General features: G+C 38.1%; 2 protein-coding genes across 3 annotated transcripts in view; one reads left to right on the top strand and one right to left on the bottom strand.

Annotated features, from left to right (window-relative positions):
* The window catches only part of naa15b (N-alpha-acetyltransferase 15, NatA auxiliary subunit b), a 23,707-nt gene extending 20,014 nt beyond the window's left edge, over window positions 1-3,693 (bottom strand). The window contains exon 1 of the mRNA XM_060872993.1: window positions 3,288-3,693. Coding sequence (XP_060728976.1) covers window positions 3,288-3,341 — 54 coding nt within the window. The 5' untranslated portion in view covers window positions 3,342-3,693. The remainder of the gene's footprint in view (window positions 1-3,287) is intronic.
* Window positions 3,694-6,659: 2,966 nt separating this feature from the next.
* On the top strand, window positions 6,660-16,809 carry clgn (calmegin). 2 transcript variants are annotated; one of them, XM_060872995.1, is made up of 15 exons: window positions 6,660-6,816; window positions 9,598-9,768; window positions 9,902-9,975; window positions 10,382-10,440; window positions 10,859-11,000; window positions 11,533-11,614; window positions 11,704-11,896; window positions 12,150-12,339; window positions 12,508-12,621; window positions 13,034-13,190; window positions 13,430-13,645; window positions 13,830-13,946; window positions 14,280-14,457; window positions 14,694-14,812; window positions 15,431-16,809. In XM_060872995.1, the coding sequence occupies exons 2-15, from the start codon at window positions 9,598-9,600 to the stop codon at window positions 15,512-15,514; spliced, it is 1,896 nt and encodes a 631-aa protein (XP_060728978.1). In that variant the 5' UTR covers window positions 6,660-6,816; the 3' UTR covers window positions 15,515-16,809. The 2 variants fall into 2 exon arrangements, with proteins under 2 accessions (XP_060728978.1, XP_060728979.1); XM_060872996.1 differs by having other exon boundaries at window positions 14,697-14,812.
* Window positions 16,810-16,813: the final 4 nt, after the last annotated feature.

Consider the following 16,813-nt stretch of genomic DNA (forward strand, 5'->3'; position numbering starts at 1 on the left):
AAACCTGGTTTTCCAGATTATTTAATTATTATTATTTTTCCAGGTTAAAAATTAACCACATTTCTTGAAATCCACTAGCAGCTTTTATGCAAAGTAAATCGATCAGTTTAGAGGACAGTTGGAATAAGTTGTCAAAATCAGGAAAGAATCTAATTAATGAGCATGAATGTAAAAATACTCACTGAAATGTGAAACATGAACCTTTTTCAAGGTTAATTTAACTGTTCAAACTACTTAACTGTTGGATGCGTGCTTGTTAAATGGACTTAGGTGAAGGTCAGGTCACTTTATAAAGCATACAGAAATCCAGATACCAACTAAGGATTCAGAGAATTTCCCACAGCGACAAAGTGGTAATGAAGCTGTCAGTGTGTGCTGAGTACTTTGACTCCAATCCACCTTCAAGCTCAAAGTTAAAACGAGGCGAGTTCATATTCAACTCTGAACGTCGGTGATGCGTTATGTTTCTTGTTCGTCACGATACCAGATACAAGAGGTGTAATGGTTAAAGCCACAATCACGAGCAATCACGAGTCACCACATAAGTCGGACAAACGGCAATTGAAAAACACAAACACCAAGAATCACAAATCGATTAGTCAAACTAACACACCGCAATGTCTGTACTTCATATTTCAGTTTACTATTTAGAACCAAAATAGTAATAGTTGTCTATTAAATACACACAACCTGGGTCATATGATCAAAACATCATGATCTTTGAAGACATTTCTACAATATACATAATGATAATTTGTACATGCAACTTCTGATAAAATCTATTTATGATTAAACTGTACACTAGGCAGAAAAAGTCTTTTGGTCTTTTTTCCAGAAAGCATTCACTGCGACATCTGATTGGTTTTTCCGAGACGCAACGTGTTTTCCTAATCCGATGCATAATGCTGTTAACGTGTATGATGTTGACAGAAAATATATGTTTTGGGCATGAACATGCGATACAAAACTGCCTTAAAGCAGGCCGCGATCACACCTCAGCAAAGCGTAGACGGTCGACAGCCCGATAACTGACCCTGTTCACACCTGGTATTAGCATCCGTCTCGAATATGCCCGTCTCAAATGACCAGAAAGAAAACATAGCTGTTTTTACCTGCCAACTTTGTCAGTCTAGTGTTGGAGAACTCTACAGTTTACATATGATTACATATTTTCCAGCTAGGGAAATGAAACAGTCAATCAGGTGGTCCTTTGGTGCCACCCAGAACACAATAAAACACTTTCACGTTCACACATCCATCTCAGATGTTGATTTGAGCGATCGGATCACAACGCGACTTTGAGATAAATTGAACCATGTAGACACCTGTAGCGCTGTCCACTTGTGACTGAACAAAGATGCAAGTAAATGCCAGGTATAAATAGTTCTTGTGCATCATGTCACATTTTCATTCATATAGCATTACTAATAAATATAGATTTACTCTGCATACAGAAACAGATCCTATCAAGTTTAGAAAAAAATCTTGGGCAGGTGCAAAAAATATCAACTGCAAGAGTGGGTAGAACTGAAAAGAACACCTTTGGGAGCAGTCAAGAATTGGATTTTGAAAAAAATAAATACAAGTTGCACCCCTAGTTTCTACCATTATGCATTTAGAAATAGACACAGGCACTCAATCAGGGTTCAGTTAGTATCCACACCGTGCTGTGCCACACTGAGATGAAAATGCAATCCAACATTCGCTTTGAACAAGGGATTTACAAAAAGATTAAAAGCAGGTATGTGATCCTGCTTTATTCCAACAACAACACTATCAGAGCATGAGCATCGACACTAAGCCAATACTAGATCCTGACAACAACAGAGGCGACTCTCAGACCTTTGTTGCCCAGTTATGTAAAACACCAGTGGTGCAATGGCAACAGGCCTCAAGACAAGTTGTGTCCTGTGTTCATTTGAAAAATTGTTGTGTCAACATCACACACTTTCACACCCTCCATAAAACACACATCACTTGACTGGAGAGGGGAAAAAATGTCAAACATGATCTAATTTCAATCCGGTATTTAAAACCAATATCAGCCCTCATACATCCAGGGGGGAAAGGTCCAAATAATCCTTTCTAAATTTCTCTTCACTAATCAATAAGCTACATCTATCTATCTATCTATCTATCTATCTGTCTGTATGTCTCTCTATCTATCTATCCATTGCACAGCACGTAACACACTAAAATTCATGCAATATATATGAAGTGTAATGCAAGCTTATTAGTGCAATTACACACTTTTTATTGCTGTCCATAACACTAACGAGTGTCAAGTTGCTTTAATGTCTAGTAACATCAAAAGGAAAACTTTATCTAAAAGTCAACAAGTAGTAAATAGAGGTTTAAAATATTCACCGGTCATCATCATCAGTGTAAGTTAGCTGTATTCTCCATGAGCATGTCAGACTGGGGGTGGGGGCACAAACTTAATTAAAACATAGCTTGAAAGCTAAAATTGCAACGTCTTTGATTAAAAAAACTAAATAACTAGACAACTTCTAGATACAGTTAGGTTTATGAACATATACACACACTGTATTCATGTAAGGTGCTCGCTCACTCCAGTAACCATGTCGTTACTAGCAGGCCTAGACACCGAGCTTCTTTCAGTAGCCTAGCCTAAAGCTAGCTAGCTAATTCGTTTAATAATACGCCATGGAGAATACTAAGCTAAAGTCCAACTTTATGGGAAATACATGACAGTAACCCAAGTTACAAGTGGAAACCATTTTCACCGGATGTTTATCAAACAGACGCGATAATATGACTAACAATACGTGAGGGACTTCTGCTAGTAACTAGCGTATTAGCTAACATAGCACTGCTAGCTAGCTAGCTAGTTAAATATCTTTCTACCGCGCAAAATATTGACTGCATACAGAAATATGAATTATGCAAATGTCTGTAGGTGATGAAACAGTGAATAATTATGTGGAGCCCTTATTTATTTTAGTTTAGACGCTAATTAAAACTCATCTTACTAGCTAAGCCAGTTAAGGCTAAGCTGAGTTTGCTAATGAGCATAGATCAACTTTAATCGTGTACATGTTAAATACTCGAGATGTACAGATGTAGGTTTCAGGATACATCAGTAGATAAATTGGTTCTGTAGCTAAAATGTGTGTATTCTGCAGCAGACTGGGCCGTTAAGTTAGTTTATGTAGTTAGCGTTGCAGCTAACCCCCGTTTGACAGCACTGAGAGGCACATTGTGCCGGGAACATCCTCCAGAACCGAGCCGCACAAATCGGCTGTGCAACAATAACGTTTACTCACCAGAATTCTCTTGAAGAGAGCGTTTTCTTTCGGCGGTAAGGTTACAGTCGGCATCTTTGAACAGTATTTCCTCAAGTTTAGCACATGTGAAATGAGTGTCGGGCTCGTCAGCTAGTCGCGTCTCCCTGATCGAGTTTTGCCCCCCTTACACACAGCTCGGCTCTGTTGCCCTTTTCGGACACCCCTCCACCCCTCACGTGGTGATAGAAAAGCCCCTTCTTTCCCAAAATGGCCGATCGAGCTGCTGCTTCTCCTCCGGGTCAAGTTGCAAGTTGACAGCTCCGGTTTTCTCTGTGTTGCACTTTTCCTCCACTGTCTGCAGGGGGCGCACTGACACACAAACTAGACAAGAGGGTAAAATCCACCCTGAACGACTTGCATCTATTGTTGCGGCGTTAACGACAACTCGAAAGTCGGAAATTTCCAACTCGCAACCTAACATTTCCCGACATCAGAGTGTTCACACGAACATAATATGCCTTTTTCTTCATACACAAGAGGGAACTGGGAAATGTCCGAGTTCCAACTATGACTCTCCAACTCGTAATTCCTACTCGGAGCTTTTAGAGAACTCCGACTTCTCCGAGTTGCGGATTCGTGACATCACGTCAACATGGCGTCACTCGTAGTGAAAATATGAAGTAATAGGTTTTTGAACATTTTTTCTGGTTATTTGTTATAATTCGATTTGCTAAATACAGGGTGATATGTTGATTGTTAAAATGTTCGTTTTTTGGGATTTCTTTAATCATAATCCTCTTTTCGTGTCATTTTCAGTACTAAAAGAGTGAATTCTCACATCCACAATAAGCAATAACCAAAACAACTCTTTATTTACAGTTTTTGTAGATATCGTACAGTGATTATTCATTTTATTTCCAAGAAAAGTGAAATAAAGAGTTGTCTGGCTGTTTTGCTCAATTAACCCCGCAGCCAAGAATCAGTGATTTACTCTAGCATTAGGTTATCTAGCTCTCTCACCTCCTCATCTGTACACACTGCTCAAGCATGACTTTCATGCTAATTCCTCCCATCTAAGGTGTATTCTCATCTCACCCAAAGGTGCTTGGGATAGATTTGATCACTGTTGCAGTGTATGAGATTAAAGGCATTAGGAAAACATGAGTACAGAATACTGATGAATTTTCTACCAAATCATAAATAATGGCTCTTTAGATATTTGAGTCAGCTCCCAAAATCAATTAAAATTTTAATTTGAGCCAGATTAAAGAATTGATACATTCGCAAACAGCACATCACTTCCTGTGCAAGATGGCTGACAAAAAATTCTGATGTAAGAAATATTTACAGTTGTACATTCTGAGGATGTCAGGTCAACGCTGACCCTCTTATCAACAGCTGTAAAGAGAATATATATCAGTAATTCTCTTCCCTTTAAAAGTACTTATTTTTAATTTGTTCTCTCCTTAGCACAGTTGTTTAAGCTCCTTAGTGTGAACACAACACTTACACATTTCTTAAAAATTTGTTGTACTGATTTATTTCATTTAGGTCTTAGAGCACATTATACATAAATTTTAAGTCTGTGTTAAAAAACGACCCACAGGCTAGTATATATAGTTTAATACAAGCTTGTATGGATGTAAGAAACAATTACATCTCTCTCTCTCTCTCTCTCTCTCTCTCTCTCTCTCTCTCTCTCTCTCTCTCTCTCTTTACATTGGCAGTATAAAGGAGAGTCTTGATGTGTGTATTCTTTGTGTTTTAAGGTATGACAGGTTGAGTCAAGCTTTGCAAGCGGACAGACAAGAATATGAGACACCACAGTTTTTGAACAGCATCAGACAGTTCTCATCTGATCAAATTCTTGTCAAAGCTTTCAGTTGTTGTTGTTGTTGTTCGGCTGCACCTAGTTTGAGGTCATCACAGCAGATAATCTGATCCATATATTTGATTTTGGCACAGAAGTGTTTGTTTTAGAATTCCACCAATATCTTAATCAGTTATCGTATCCTGATCAACTATAACAGCTGATCACATAGTGAAACACTGTTGAGGAACCAGTTGGGACAAATGCTTTAACTTCACAGCTCTATCAAGGCTGTTTCACCATCTGTCTGCACCCACTCACTGGAAGCTTTAACTCACACAAGACACAAGTGAGAGCATAAATATTTTCTTTCTTACATCATGATGTTTATTGTGGACCACAGGCATGAGCTCAGCAGTTTCAAACGTTTCATTATTGTATAGCAGCTCTAAACATCATATTAGTTAAATAATAGTGTGTTATGTTTTCCATGCCTATTTAAAATGTATTATACGTGTCTCTATAGAATTAGATAATTTAAAATGTGTGGGTGTTTCTTCTTTGTTCTCGAAAAAAAAAAAAGACATACCTGTAAGTGAATGAATAATAATTTACAGAGCACACAGACATTTAAATTTTTGATATAAAAATGTAAAACTGGAGGCTAATTTCGAAATGTTTGTTTCAAAGAAGTTTTATGTAGAGGAAATCATCTAGAAATCTTAAATATGTTTAACAATGTTAAATCATTGACCTGCATGTAAAAGTGGCTTGTTGAATGCTCTGACATATACCTTAATTAACCTTTAACAAAAACAGACATAGGTAGCACAATACCATATATCTCTGTCTGTCCTTATTTCCACTAATCTTATTTCAGTTGGCTGTACTGACCTTAACTCTTCGTAGGATATCCACAAAAGACAATTCTTTTAACGTTTTGGTTTGATTTTATATCTGCACAGACTTTTCTTAGCCAAGAAAGTTGAAAGTTCTTTGGAAATGCTTGTGTTAAGGAAACATTATTGCTAAATTAAAGTTTTAAGAGTAAAAATAAATAAACAAATAAACAAATAAATAAATAAATAAAAGAAAAATACTGAATATACATAGAATATTATTATTATTATTATTATTATTATTAGTATTATTATTATTACTACTACTACTACTAATTTATTGTCATTAACGTTATTATTATTATTATTGTTATTATTATTACGATTAATATTATTAATCTTATTATTTTATTTATTTTTTACTATTATTATTATAATTTTTTTTACTATTCTTCTTCCTCTTCTTCTTCTTCTTCTTCTTCTTCTTCTTATTATTATTATTATTAGTAGTAGTAGTAGTAGTAGTAGTAGTAGTAGTAGTATTTCAACATATTCGTCGCAGCTTTTATTATATATTCTAGATTTTATTTTGACATCTTAAAACCTGAAATATTCTAACGGAAAAGTCGGGCGCGAGAAGTCGAATCTCAAATCGCGTTTCGTGTTGTATCTGTTAGTGCACTACTAAGGGGGCAGCGTCGGTTATTATATACACTACATAGCGCACGTGTGTAGGGAGTCGAGGGTCGTTTGGAACGCTATTTTTTCTTATCTTGAAGCGACGCGCTCTCTTCTCCATTTCTGCTGCCATATACTTCATTCAATTCAGCGGGATTAATTCAAGAAAAGTCACTTATTGTATTTGTTTGTTTTGTGGCGTGAGCGGAGACTTTGAGGAAGAAATACTCGACAATAGAAGGTGATTTAGCAAATAACGATCGATCCAATCCCACAAACAGGTTAACGGTAATTAGCAATGTAGCTTAGCAATAGTATAAATATTTAAAATGTAAAATATAGTCTCTTGTTATCTTCCATACTGTACATAATGCATACATTAACAACTCTCTGGAGGTTTTAGGATCTCTATTGTCTTCTTTTTTTTTTTTTTTACCTGAATTTCTTCATTTTATTGACCAAAACAGCACATTTATACGAATTTACTGATGGTTCTCGTGCACGTGCACAATTAAGTTGTGATCCTGAAACAACATAAATCCGGTTACAACCGGTTATTAACAGATTCGAGCAGAACCTCTCAGAAAAGTAAAGAAACCGTTAGCGTGTAATTAAGGAGCCGTTAACCCTAAAACGTCTCATATAACATCATATAATCTCCGTTTACATCCTTTTTTTCATTTATCTACTCGCTTTCCGATGTTGAAAAGTATGAAAATAGTTTAATCTGAAAAAATCCTAATAAAATAGAAATATATTGGGAACAATTGCGTTAGCTTGGTTGCTAACTGTAAACGGATGACTAGGATGACTAAGCTAGCTCTGTTTAGCCTGCTGCGGAGATGTAAGCGTTGCTTATGTAACGTATTTGAAATACATGTGGCGTAATTAAGTTAATCTGGCTCGTTTAAATCTAATAAGGGAACTTTCAAGGGACATTTCTTGTCCTAAAGAGAAGAGGTGGTTAACCTAAGGGCTAAACTGATATTCGATAATTTAACTTTAGTTTATTTTCTATCCACCTTAAATGCTTGCAGTTACTATATTGAGCCTGTAGAGGGCACTCGTTGTTTTTTTTAAACCATTTGGTGTAAATCTAAAGTATCAGAATCAGAATTAGATTTATTGGCACAAGTGTATTGACACACACAAGGAATTTGGTTCCAGCAGTTTGTGACTCTCAAAGGTACAGACATAAATAACACTATACTATACAAGAAAACAATGCAGACGATGAGATACAATATAGACAGAATGAGTATAAAATATGAATATAGAATGAATAAAATATATAAAATATGAATATAGAATATGAACGATCAGTTATGTACATAAAGTGTGGGAAGTGCAAATAACAATATTGTGCAATATTATGCTTTTTGTACAATATATAGCAGCAGTATTGTGTGTGACATATACGGATGATTTGATGACTGACAGTCCTGATAATGCAGTACTTATGATAAGAAGCAGTGAATATAGTTATGGTGAGTTGTTGATCAGGGTGATTGTCTGGGGAAAGAAACTGTTCCTGTGTCTGGCAGTTTTAGTAAGCAAAGTTCTGTAGCGCCTGCCAGAAGGGAGGAGCTGAAAGAGGTTGTATCTAGGGTGCGAAGGGTCAGTAGTGATTTTCCCTCCCTGGTTTCTGGTTCTTGTGTCGTACAAGTCCTGGAGAGTGGGCAGGGGGGCACCAATTATTTTTTCTGCTGTTCTAACCGTGTGTTGCAGTCTGTTTCTGTCCTGTTTTGTTGCTGCACTAAACCAGATGGTGATGGATGTGCACAGGACCGATTCAATGACTGCAGTGTAGAACAGCATCAACAGCTCCTGTGGCAGACCAGACTTCCTTAATTGGCGTAGAAAGTACATCCTCTGCTGGGCCTTTTTGATGATAGAGTTTATGTTGCACTCCCATTTCAGGTCTTGGGAAATGGTAGTGCCCAGAAACTTGAAGGCCTCCAAAGATGACACCGGGCTGTTGGATATTGTGAGGGGGAGTAGTGTTGAGGGGTCTTTCCAGAAGTCCACTGTCATCTCCACTTTTTTGAGGGTGTTTAGCTCCAGACTGTTCTGACTGCACCATAGCACCAGCTGCTTCACCTCCTGTCGGTATGAAGACTCGTCGCCATTTTGGATGAGACCAATGAGCGTAGTATCATCTGCAAATTTCAGGAGTTTAACAGTTTGGTCACTTGAAGAGCAGTCATTTAGTATAGAGGGAGAATAGCAGTGGGGAAAGGACACATCCCTGTGGAGCGCCAGTGCTGAGTGTCCGAATGCTGGAGGTGACACCTCCGAGTCTCACCTGTTGTTTCCTGTCTGTCAGGAAGCTGACAGATGGAATGGGGGTATAGTGAGCCTTAGGAGTTTGGAATGGAGATTTTCCGGAATTATAGTATTAAAAATCGAACTAAAGTCAACAAACAGAATCCGGGCATATGTCCCTGGGCAGTCCAGGTGTTGCAAAATGTAGTGCAGTCCAATGTTGACTAGTTTAACAAGTTTTGGACCGGAAGAGTTGGAGTGTCCTGCGCTGAGCACTGACCTCGATTATCATACCTTTGGTATGAACTGGACCATCGTCTCTATCCCAGACCTCCTCACCTGAGATCAGCGTCAGACATCATCGTTAATGTTCTTGTGACTGAATGATCACAAACCCCCAGATGCACACTTCATAATCTAGTGGAAAGCCTACCCAGAAGTGTGGAGATTATTATAAGAGTAAGGAGATTAAAACTGGAATGGGGTGTTCAACAAGCACATTGGGGCGTCATGGTCAGATGTCCACAACTTCTCTTCATGCATATAACATGGCTGTAATATGATGTACACAAGCAGTGTAACGTCAAACTGTCTTATTGCTCATATTCTGTTTGCACATTATCATTATTACTTAAAGAATTCATTTTGTATCATTGTGATTGTATATGACCTAACTTTGAGTGCTTACATGGGTTTGAGCTCTTTTTCTTCTCCTTTTTCTTTCTTTGTCTTTCTTCTTTATCGTCTTTGGGTTTAGATGAAGTTGCAGTGGCTTTGGACATGTCTCCTGCTCTTTTCTGTACTTGTGGTAACATGGGCCCAGGAGGATGAGCTGGAGGATGATGAAGAGGCACATGTGGAGGATGGAGAGGTGGGCTCTGAGGCAGACAGCAGTGAAGTACAAGCTGATGCTAAAGTCTCTTTTCAGGTCAGAGGTCAATAAGGATTAAGTTACATGACTACTGGTGGTGCATTTTTTTTTAAGCATGTATGTTGTAAACATTATGCAAAATTATACAGACTTGATATGGTCTCATGACCTTTTCTGAATATCTACGCAGGTCACATATAAGACCCCTGTACCCACTGGTGAGGTTTTCTTTTCCGAAACCTTTGATGATGGATCTCTCAGCAGGTAACATGGCCTAGATTTGATTAAAAAAAGTCATCGGAGTTCAAGAGCACATGATTAACTGTGTTCTCTTGGGATGGGAGGGATGGATTTTAGTCTCTTCCCTGTTAATTAGAGTCACACTAGACAGCCTTGTGCGTTTGTAAGCCTGTACATGAAGGCAGGATTTCTTCTGAATGCATTTGGCTGGTTTGTGATGCAGCAGGTTGAAACGATGTATTGCCCTTGCATTGCTCAAGGGAAGCAAGTGCTAGCCTTGACCATCCTGGATTGGTCGCCGTTGTTTGATAGGGAGAGCTAGTTATTGACTTAGTGGGGAATTAACAATCGAGAAGAACATTGAATTGGCCAGTTAACTCTGATTTGACAAATGGTTCATTATTGAAAATGTTTTATATTTGTTGTACAGATGGATAAAGTCCAAAACAATGAAAGATGATGCAGATGAGGATATTGCTAAATATGATGGTGAGTTTTCAGTGTATCTCTTTTTTTATGTTTCCAACTACAGTTCTGTTATATTTCTTTCCTTTTGCCAGCGTCACAAGAATACTGCTGTATTTCAAAAATACAGGTTTTCAGCTTGAGCTATATCCATTATATCAATGGCATGAATGTGGTTATAAATAAACACTTCATCACATTTTACTGTCTTGGAAAAAACATCCTGTTTAGTTGAAATAAATTTATAATTAATGTCATGGGGAAGATTTAATTCAATCAAATGTTCTTAGTAATGAGGGTGTTAGGTTGAACCAGACATAAGAACTTTCAAGTAAAACAGGTTGCCATGTCATCATTTAATAAGTACAACACACACAAACTAATAATCATCACATGGTACATTTTCATGGTACATAATATGTATTATGCTGTTTGTTGTCAGGCAAATGGGAGGCGGAATCTCTGAAGGAGAACAAAGTGCCTGGCGACCTGGGTTTGGTGCTGAAGTCTCGAGCAAAACATCACGCCATCGCATCTCCTCTCAACAAACCATTCATCTTCAAGAACAAACCACTCGTGGTGCAGTGAGTGAATTTCCTGGTTACAGTTCCCGTAGCAACCGGTCACTGGGCTGGAATGAGCTTGAGATAAGTGGTGATAAGATGGGGCTGTATGTGGAATAAGGAGTTGAGTGAGAGGTGGAAGGGAGAGCGTTGAGACATTAGGAAGCCTGTACCATCTAACAGAATCGTGCTTGCTACCCTGGCACCGTATAATTGTGGATGATTTATGGTTCTCACATCAGGAACAGCAAAAAACAGGTTTTGTGCAACAACATAAGATAAAGAGAAAATGCAAATGGTACCATCTATAATCTGGTCTCAATCTATATCTATGAAAAATTCATTTTATTTTCATGATGTTCAGTTCATTTTCTGAGTGCACTGGCATCATTTTAAAAACAACTGAGCCTTTTGTTCATTGTGTCTGGATTCCTGTTACGTTTTATTTAACTAGTTTGCATCAGTATTGGTATACTATACTGAGTTACTTCTTTGTGGTTCTCATATTTGCATTTGTCTATTTCATACACATAATTGTCTCAATCTATATCAGGTATGAAGTCAATTTTCAAGATGGTATTGACTGTGGCGGTGCCTACATTAAATTACTCTCTGACTCCCCCGACCTGGACTTGGTAAGCACGTTCAGTTTTAATGAAATTATGCAATAACCTGGAGTTATAAGAGACTTGAAACATACTTACTGTTTAACCTGGAATTACAGGAGCAGTTTCATGACCGTACACCATACACCATCATGTTTGGGCCCGATAAGTGTGGAGAAGACTACAAACTGCACTTCATCTTTAGGCATAAAAACCCTCTGAATGGAGATTTTGAGGAGAAACATGCCAAGAGGCCCGACACAGACCTCAGAAAGGTGTACTCGGACAAGAAAACACACCTCTACACCCTGGGTGTGTGCTTTCAGCTCATTCTTTGACAATTTATGCATAGATTTGTTCTATAAACTTTATAGAGGTGGACACTTTTAAAATACGTTATTGTCTTTGAGATAAGCCACATCTCAGTATTTCCTAAAAAGGTTTAATGCTGTTATAGAGCTGGTTAAATTAAATCTGCACAGTAGCAAGTTTTTGTTTTACAGTCTAATAACTCACTAAAACTTGTTAATTTTGTGCATTCTGCTTGTTTGTTTCTGTTGATTAGTTCTGAACCCAGATAATACATACGAGATATTTATCGACCAATCCAGTATTGGCAAAGGAAGCTTGCTGACTGATGTGGTTCCACCTGTAAACCCACTTAAAGAGATTGATGATCCCAATGACTCTAAACCAAGTGACTGGGATGAGAGAGCTAAGATTCCTGACCCAGAAGCAGTCAAGCCTGATGACTGGTGAGGGTTATAAAGTTTGTAGGTGTGAGAAAGTAGCCAATATTTGTGAATTAAAGGATCTTCTGTTGCATTAAACATTTTCCACAACCACCACATTTTCTCACCTTTCTCTGTCTGTCTGTCTTTCTCTGTGTGTGTCTCTCTGTCTGTCTGTCTGTCTGTCTGTAGGGATGAGGATGCTCCTGCAACAGTGCCAGATCCGGATGCAGTGAAACCTGAGGGCTGGCTGGACGATGAGCCTGAGTTTATCCCAGATTCTACAGCTGAGAAACCGGAAGACTGGTAAAGACTTTTTGTAGTAATAAGCAAATTTATATTAATTGTAAAAACAGATTTTGTGTAGTGTACAGTAAGGTTTTTTGATTTTACAAGCAAGCACGTCCAAGTTTTATAGAGAAACGGAGCTCCTCAGTCTGTTGGTGTTGATGTGAATGAAATCGTTAAACATCGTACTTTGTCTTAAAACCAGATGTTTATTCTCAGACATCTAGCAGATGGTGCTTTAAATCTTCCAGGTGTACAGTACGTAAGATAAGTAAGCACGTATATTAACAATGCTGCTTATGTAGCAGCTGTGTGATATACTTATGGAACTGTGAAGAATCTGCTTTTTTATATATACAGTAATTGAAAACATTCAGGACCTTAACATTCCTTTATAAATATCCATAATTTTTTTCTTTCTTCCTTTTAGGGATGAGGAGATGGATGGTGAATGGGAAGCTCCTCAGGTTCCTAACCCTGCATGTGAAACTGCTCCTGGCTGTGGCGAGTGGAAACCTCCCACAATCAATAACCCCATGTACAAGGGTAAATGGAAGGCTCCGCTAATAGACAACCCTAACTACCAGGTAGTACCCCTGAAGAGGGAACCATTATAGCCACTCTTACGGATTTGATATTGCATAAATATGTAGTAAATATAGGGGTATTCGCAGGAAAAGTTGTTAATACTATGTTATAATATTCTCATGTTAATGTTGGAACAGGGTTTCTATACGTTATTCCTTAGCACATGTATGTAACTTTCTGTAGTTTATTTTAGTGCTGATTGTCCTGCAACTCATGGCAGTGATCTGTGTAAATATAGGGTGTGTGGAGTGCACAGAAGATCCCAAATCCAGACTACTTTGAAGATCTGGAACCGTTTAAGATGACCCCGGTCCGGGCTGTGGGACTGGAGCTGTGGTCCATGACATCCGACATCTACTTTGATAACTTCATCATTAGTGCAGATAAAGAGGTGGCAGACCGCTGGGCTGCAGATAGCTGGGGGCTCAAAAAACTGGTGGCTAGTGCAAATGAGGTGCGTGCACACATGCTCACAAACAGTCTGATATCTGTTGACATAAGGCTTGAACTGCCATTGTAAAGAAAATGAGGAAATTACTATTTATCTATAGTTCTCTGTCGCTTCCTCTCTTTGTGTCCCTTTCCTAACGTCTGTGTCACTATATGCCTCTCTGTCTGTCGCTTTCTCTTTTTCTCAGCCGGGGGTGTTTAGTCAGCTGGCTTTGGCAGCGGAGGAGAGGCCGTGGCTGTGGATAGTCTATATTCTGACGGTTGGCCTGCCGGTTGGCCTGGCTGTTCTTTTTTGCTGGCCAAAGGTGAGCACTCAGCATTAGGGCTTATGATAAATCATCACAATGCACTTGTGTATGTAAGTTTATGACCTTGGCCACAACTGATTACAGATCTTCTTTTATGTTAATTGATTTCATCTCCCAGTGTTGGGATCGTCTTTCAGTGTCAAATTCTTTATCACCTTTGATCCCTAATTTTAATTCATGTTTAAAGACACTAATGCTAATTTCAAACTGGTAACCTAACTGTAAATTGTAATTATTTATTATTAGCTATGGTAAGATTTTTTTGGATTGTTTGCCATATTTTCATTTTCTTCATCAGTTCTGACTTCAGTCTATTTCTGTGTCCTGTAGAAGTCTGAGGATGATTATGTCTATAAGAAAATTGATCCACCCAAAAGGGAAGAGGTAGAAGAAGAAGAAGAAGAAGAAGAAGAGGAGGAGGAGGAGGATGAAGAGGGAGAAGAGGAAGAGCAGGAGAAAGAAAAGCAAGAGGACACGGCTGAAGCAGAGGAAGCTGCCGAACAAACTGGTCATTAAAAAGATTTTTGTTTGTTGTGGGCAATAGAGATGTACTGGAGGTGCCAAACCTCAAGCAAAGGCAGTAGGCATTTAAATAAATATATATGGTGTGAGAGACAATGATTAAATGAGAGTTATTTTTTCTTTAATTAGAAAACTGGTAATAGTAATATCAGCTGGTACTTACTGCTAGATTATTCATTGTTCAGACAGGCTTATTGTCATTTTTCTCCCCATCTGGTTCAGCAGACACTGCAGGCAGATCCGAAGTAGAAGCTGAAGAAGCTGAAGAAGCTGAAGGAGAAGCTCCAGATGAGGAGGAAGAGGAAACTAGTAAATCGAATGACATTCCTTCAGATGATGAGGTAAGAGGTAGAGAATTTGTCAGCAGCTTTAGTTCAATCATAGAACACATCAGACACTTACGCACCTGATTCATCTTAAACAGTTTTGGAGCCCCCCCTCTCTTTTTTTGTGTCTCAATTAATCTAATTTATCAGTCTAATTAATTTTTAGTGTTTTCTCAGCTCTAACACACCTAACAGTGCCCAGAAGCACTAAAGAAATAAATTTTCAGTGGGGGTGTGTGAGCAGATAAAACAGTACTAAATGAGACTTAGTTAAGAGTAAGATTGGGGAAAAATTATTTAAATAAAGAGAAAAGCATGTACACAATGTACTCAGTCTGTTCACAATTGTCACTTGTCTTAGTTGATGATTGTGATCCTAAATGAACAGTGCTAAATGCATGTAGTTTTGGGGTCGGATGTGTTGTTATTCAATCACTTGGAGCATTTGAAGAAGTGGTGTGGGACAACATTTGGCCAAATGAATGATTTTATTTCATTTTTATTTCTTTTGTGAGCAGTTAAATCTCTGCTTTAGAATTGCATATAGGTGAACTCTCTAGAAGTCTTCTGTATTAAGTAGGCTAATCTAAACCAGCTCTAACAAGAGAATTCATGTTAATGTCCTTTTTGCAGATGAAGGACGCTGATGAGGGATTTGACAGCACTGTAGATGGACAGAAACAGGCTGTGAGAAAAAGAAGAGTACGGAAGGACTGAAGGGCCTGTTTCCTATCCTGTCTACCTGTTCCCTTTTTCTCTTCCTCCTTTTCTCACCCTCTCTGCCTCTTTAAATGCTGCATGCCCCTGGCTTTGTGACAACCACAGGCTCCACCATTCCACCAGAGATCCTTCTTCTCTTTCCTGTTATCTTAGTCTTCCTCTTCACCTTAGTTTCTATGGGTCACACTTTCAATTTAGCCATACCTGTAAAAACTCTGCTGTATTTCCTCATCGGGGGATTGAATAAGTAGCATTGAAACCAGATTTTACGTCTGACTGCGCACATACTGATATGAAGGGTAAGAAAAAAAAGGATGCATTTGGATGGAAATCGTTTCAAACCCGACATTAAGTTTGTGATTATTTCAAAAAGTGTTCTTTAACTTATTTACAAAGATTTAGCACCAGTGTTGTGTGTTTAAGTTATGCAGTTTTTAGCTATATTGTTTAAAAGAAAGTGCACTGAACATATTTATTATTTGTATGTTGTTTTAGAAAAAGATGTAGGTCTTAATCTTGTTTTCTGTAGTACTCACTCACAATTAGATTACAGTTAGGAAGAGTTTGACTTGAGAATCGGAATCTGTTTCTACACAATCTGTCGACACTATATGGCTCGGCAAACTGAAGCTATTTTAAACACTGATGATAATGGATATTATTCTCTTCAAACTTTCATTTAGAGCTCGTTATTCTACACAAGTCCGATGAGGTACACAAGAAAATGCAAGCAAAGCTGATGTGAGCAACTAAAATGTAATTTCAGATTCCTGTGTTAATTACGTGTGGACCAAAAGAATTTAGTCAATCAGCGTTAATGTTTATTGCAATAGTTTGACCAAAAATGAAATGTACATAATTTTCCCTTTAGCATTGACTGCACCAATGCACCATTTTGGTAGCCATTATTACCCAGAGCTAAAAGAGTGTTATGCTTTCTGTTGATATTAGCACAAAAAACTCTTTCCATATAGGGAAAAACCCACTAAGTGTGAAAGCACCTTAAAAAGGTAACCAGTCTTCACTGACAGATGGTGCTTGGGATAAGGGGAACATGGAGACATTTCATTTTTGGAGCTATTTCTTCGAGATAAGCTGAGACTATAGCCATCGGCACACAGAACAATACACTGTGAGCCTTCATCTCTCACACAGGATACTTTCAACTCTACAGAAAATGACAAGCGATGCTACTATCTTTTGTTCTGTTTTTGGTTTGTCACATAAGAAATGCTTTTAAGGTTTGTTGGTTTGTAACACTGCAGTTGGAAATAAACATTTACTACAAACCAGTTT

The sequence above is a fragment of the Tachysurus vachellii genome, chromosome 6 (assembly GCF_030014155.1).
Source record: "Tachysurus vachellii isolate PV-2020 chromosome 6, HZAU_Pvac_v1, whole genome shotgun sequence".
Lineage (NCBI taxonomy): Eukaryota > Metazoa > Chordata > Actinopteri > Siluriformes > Bagridae > Tachysurus > Tachysurus vachellii.

What these genes read in the sequence shown, in the direction of transcription:
- clgn (XM_060872995.1), top strand. Translation starts at nt 9,598, where the DNA reads ATGAAGTTGCAGTGGCTTTGGACATGTCTCCTGCTCTTTTCTGTACTT. An exon ending in AACAAACCACTCGTGGTGCA is followed by an intron (nt 11,001 to 11,532) that starts GTGAGTGAATTT and finishes AATCTATATCAG; the next exon opens with GTATGAAGTCAATTTTCAAG. An exon ending in GCTGAGAAACCGGAAGACTG is followed by an intron (nt 12,622 to 13,033) that starts GTAAAGACTTTT and finishes TCTTCCTTTTAG; the next exon opens with GGATGAGGAGATGGATGGTG.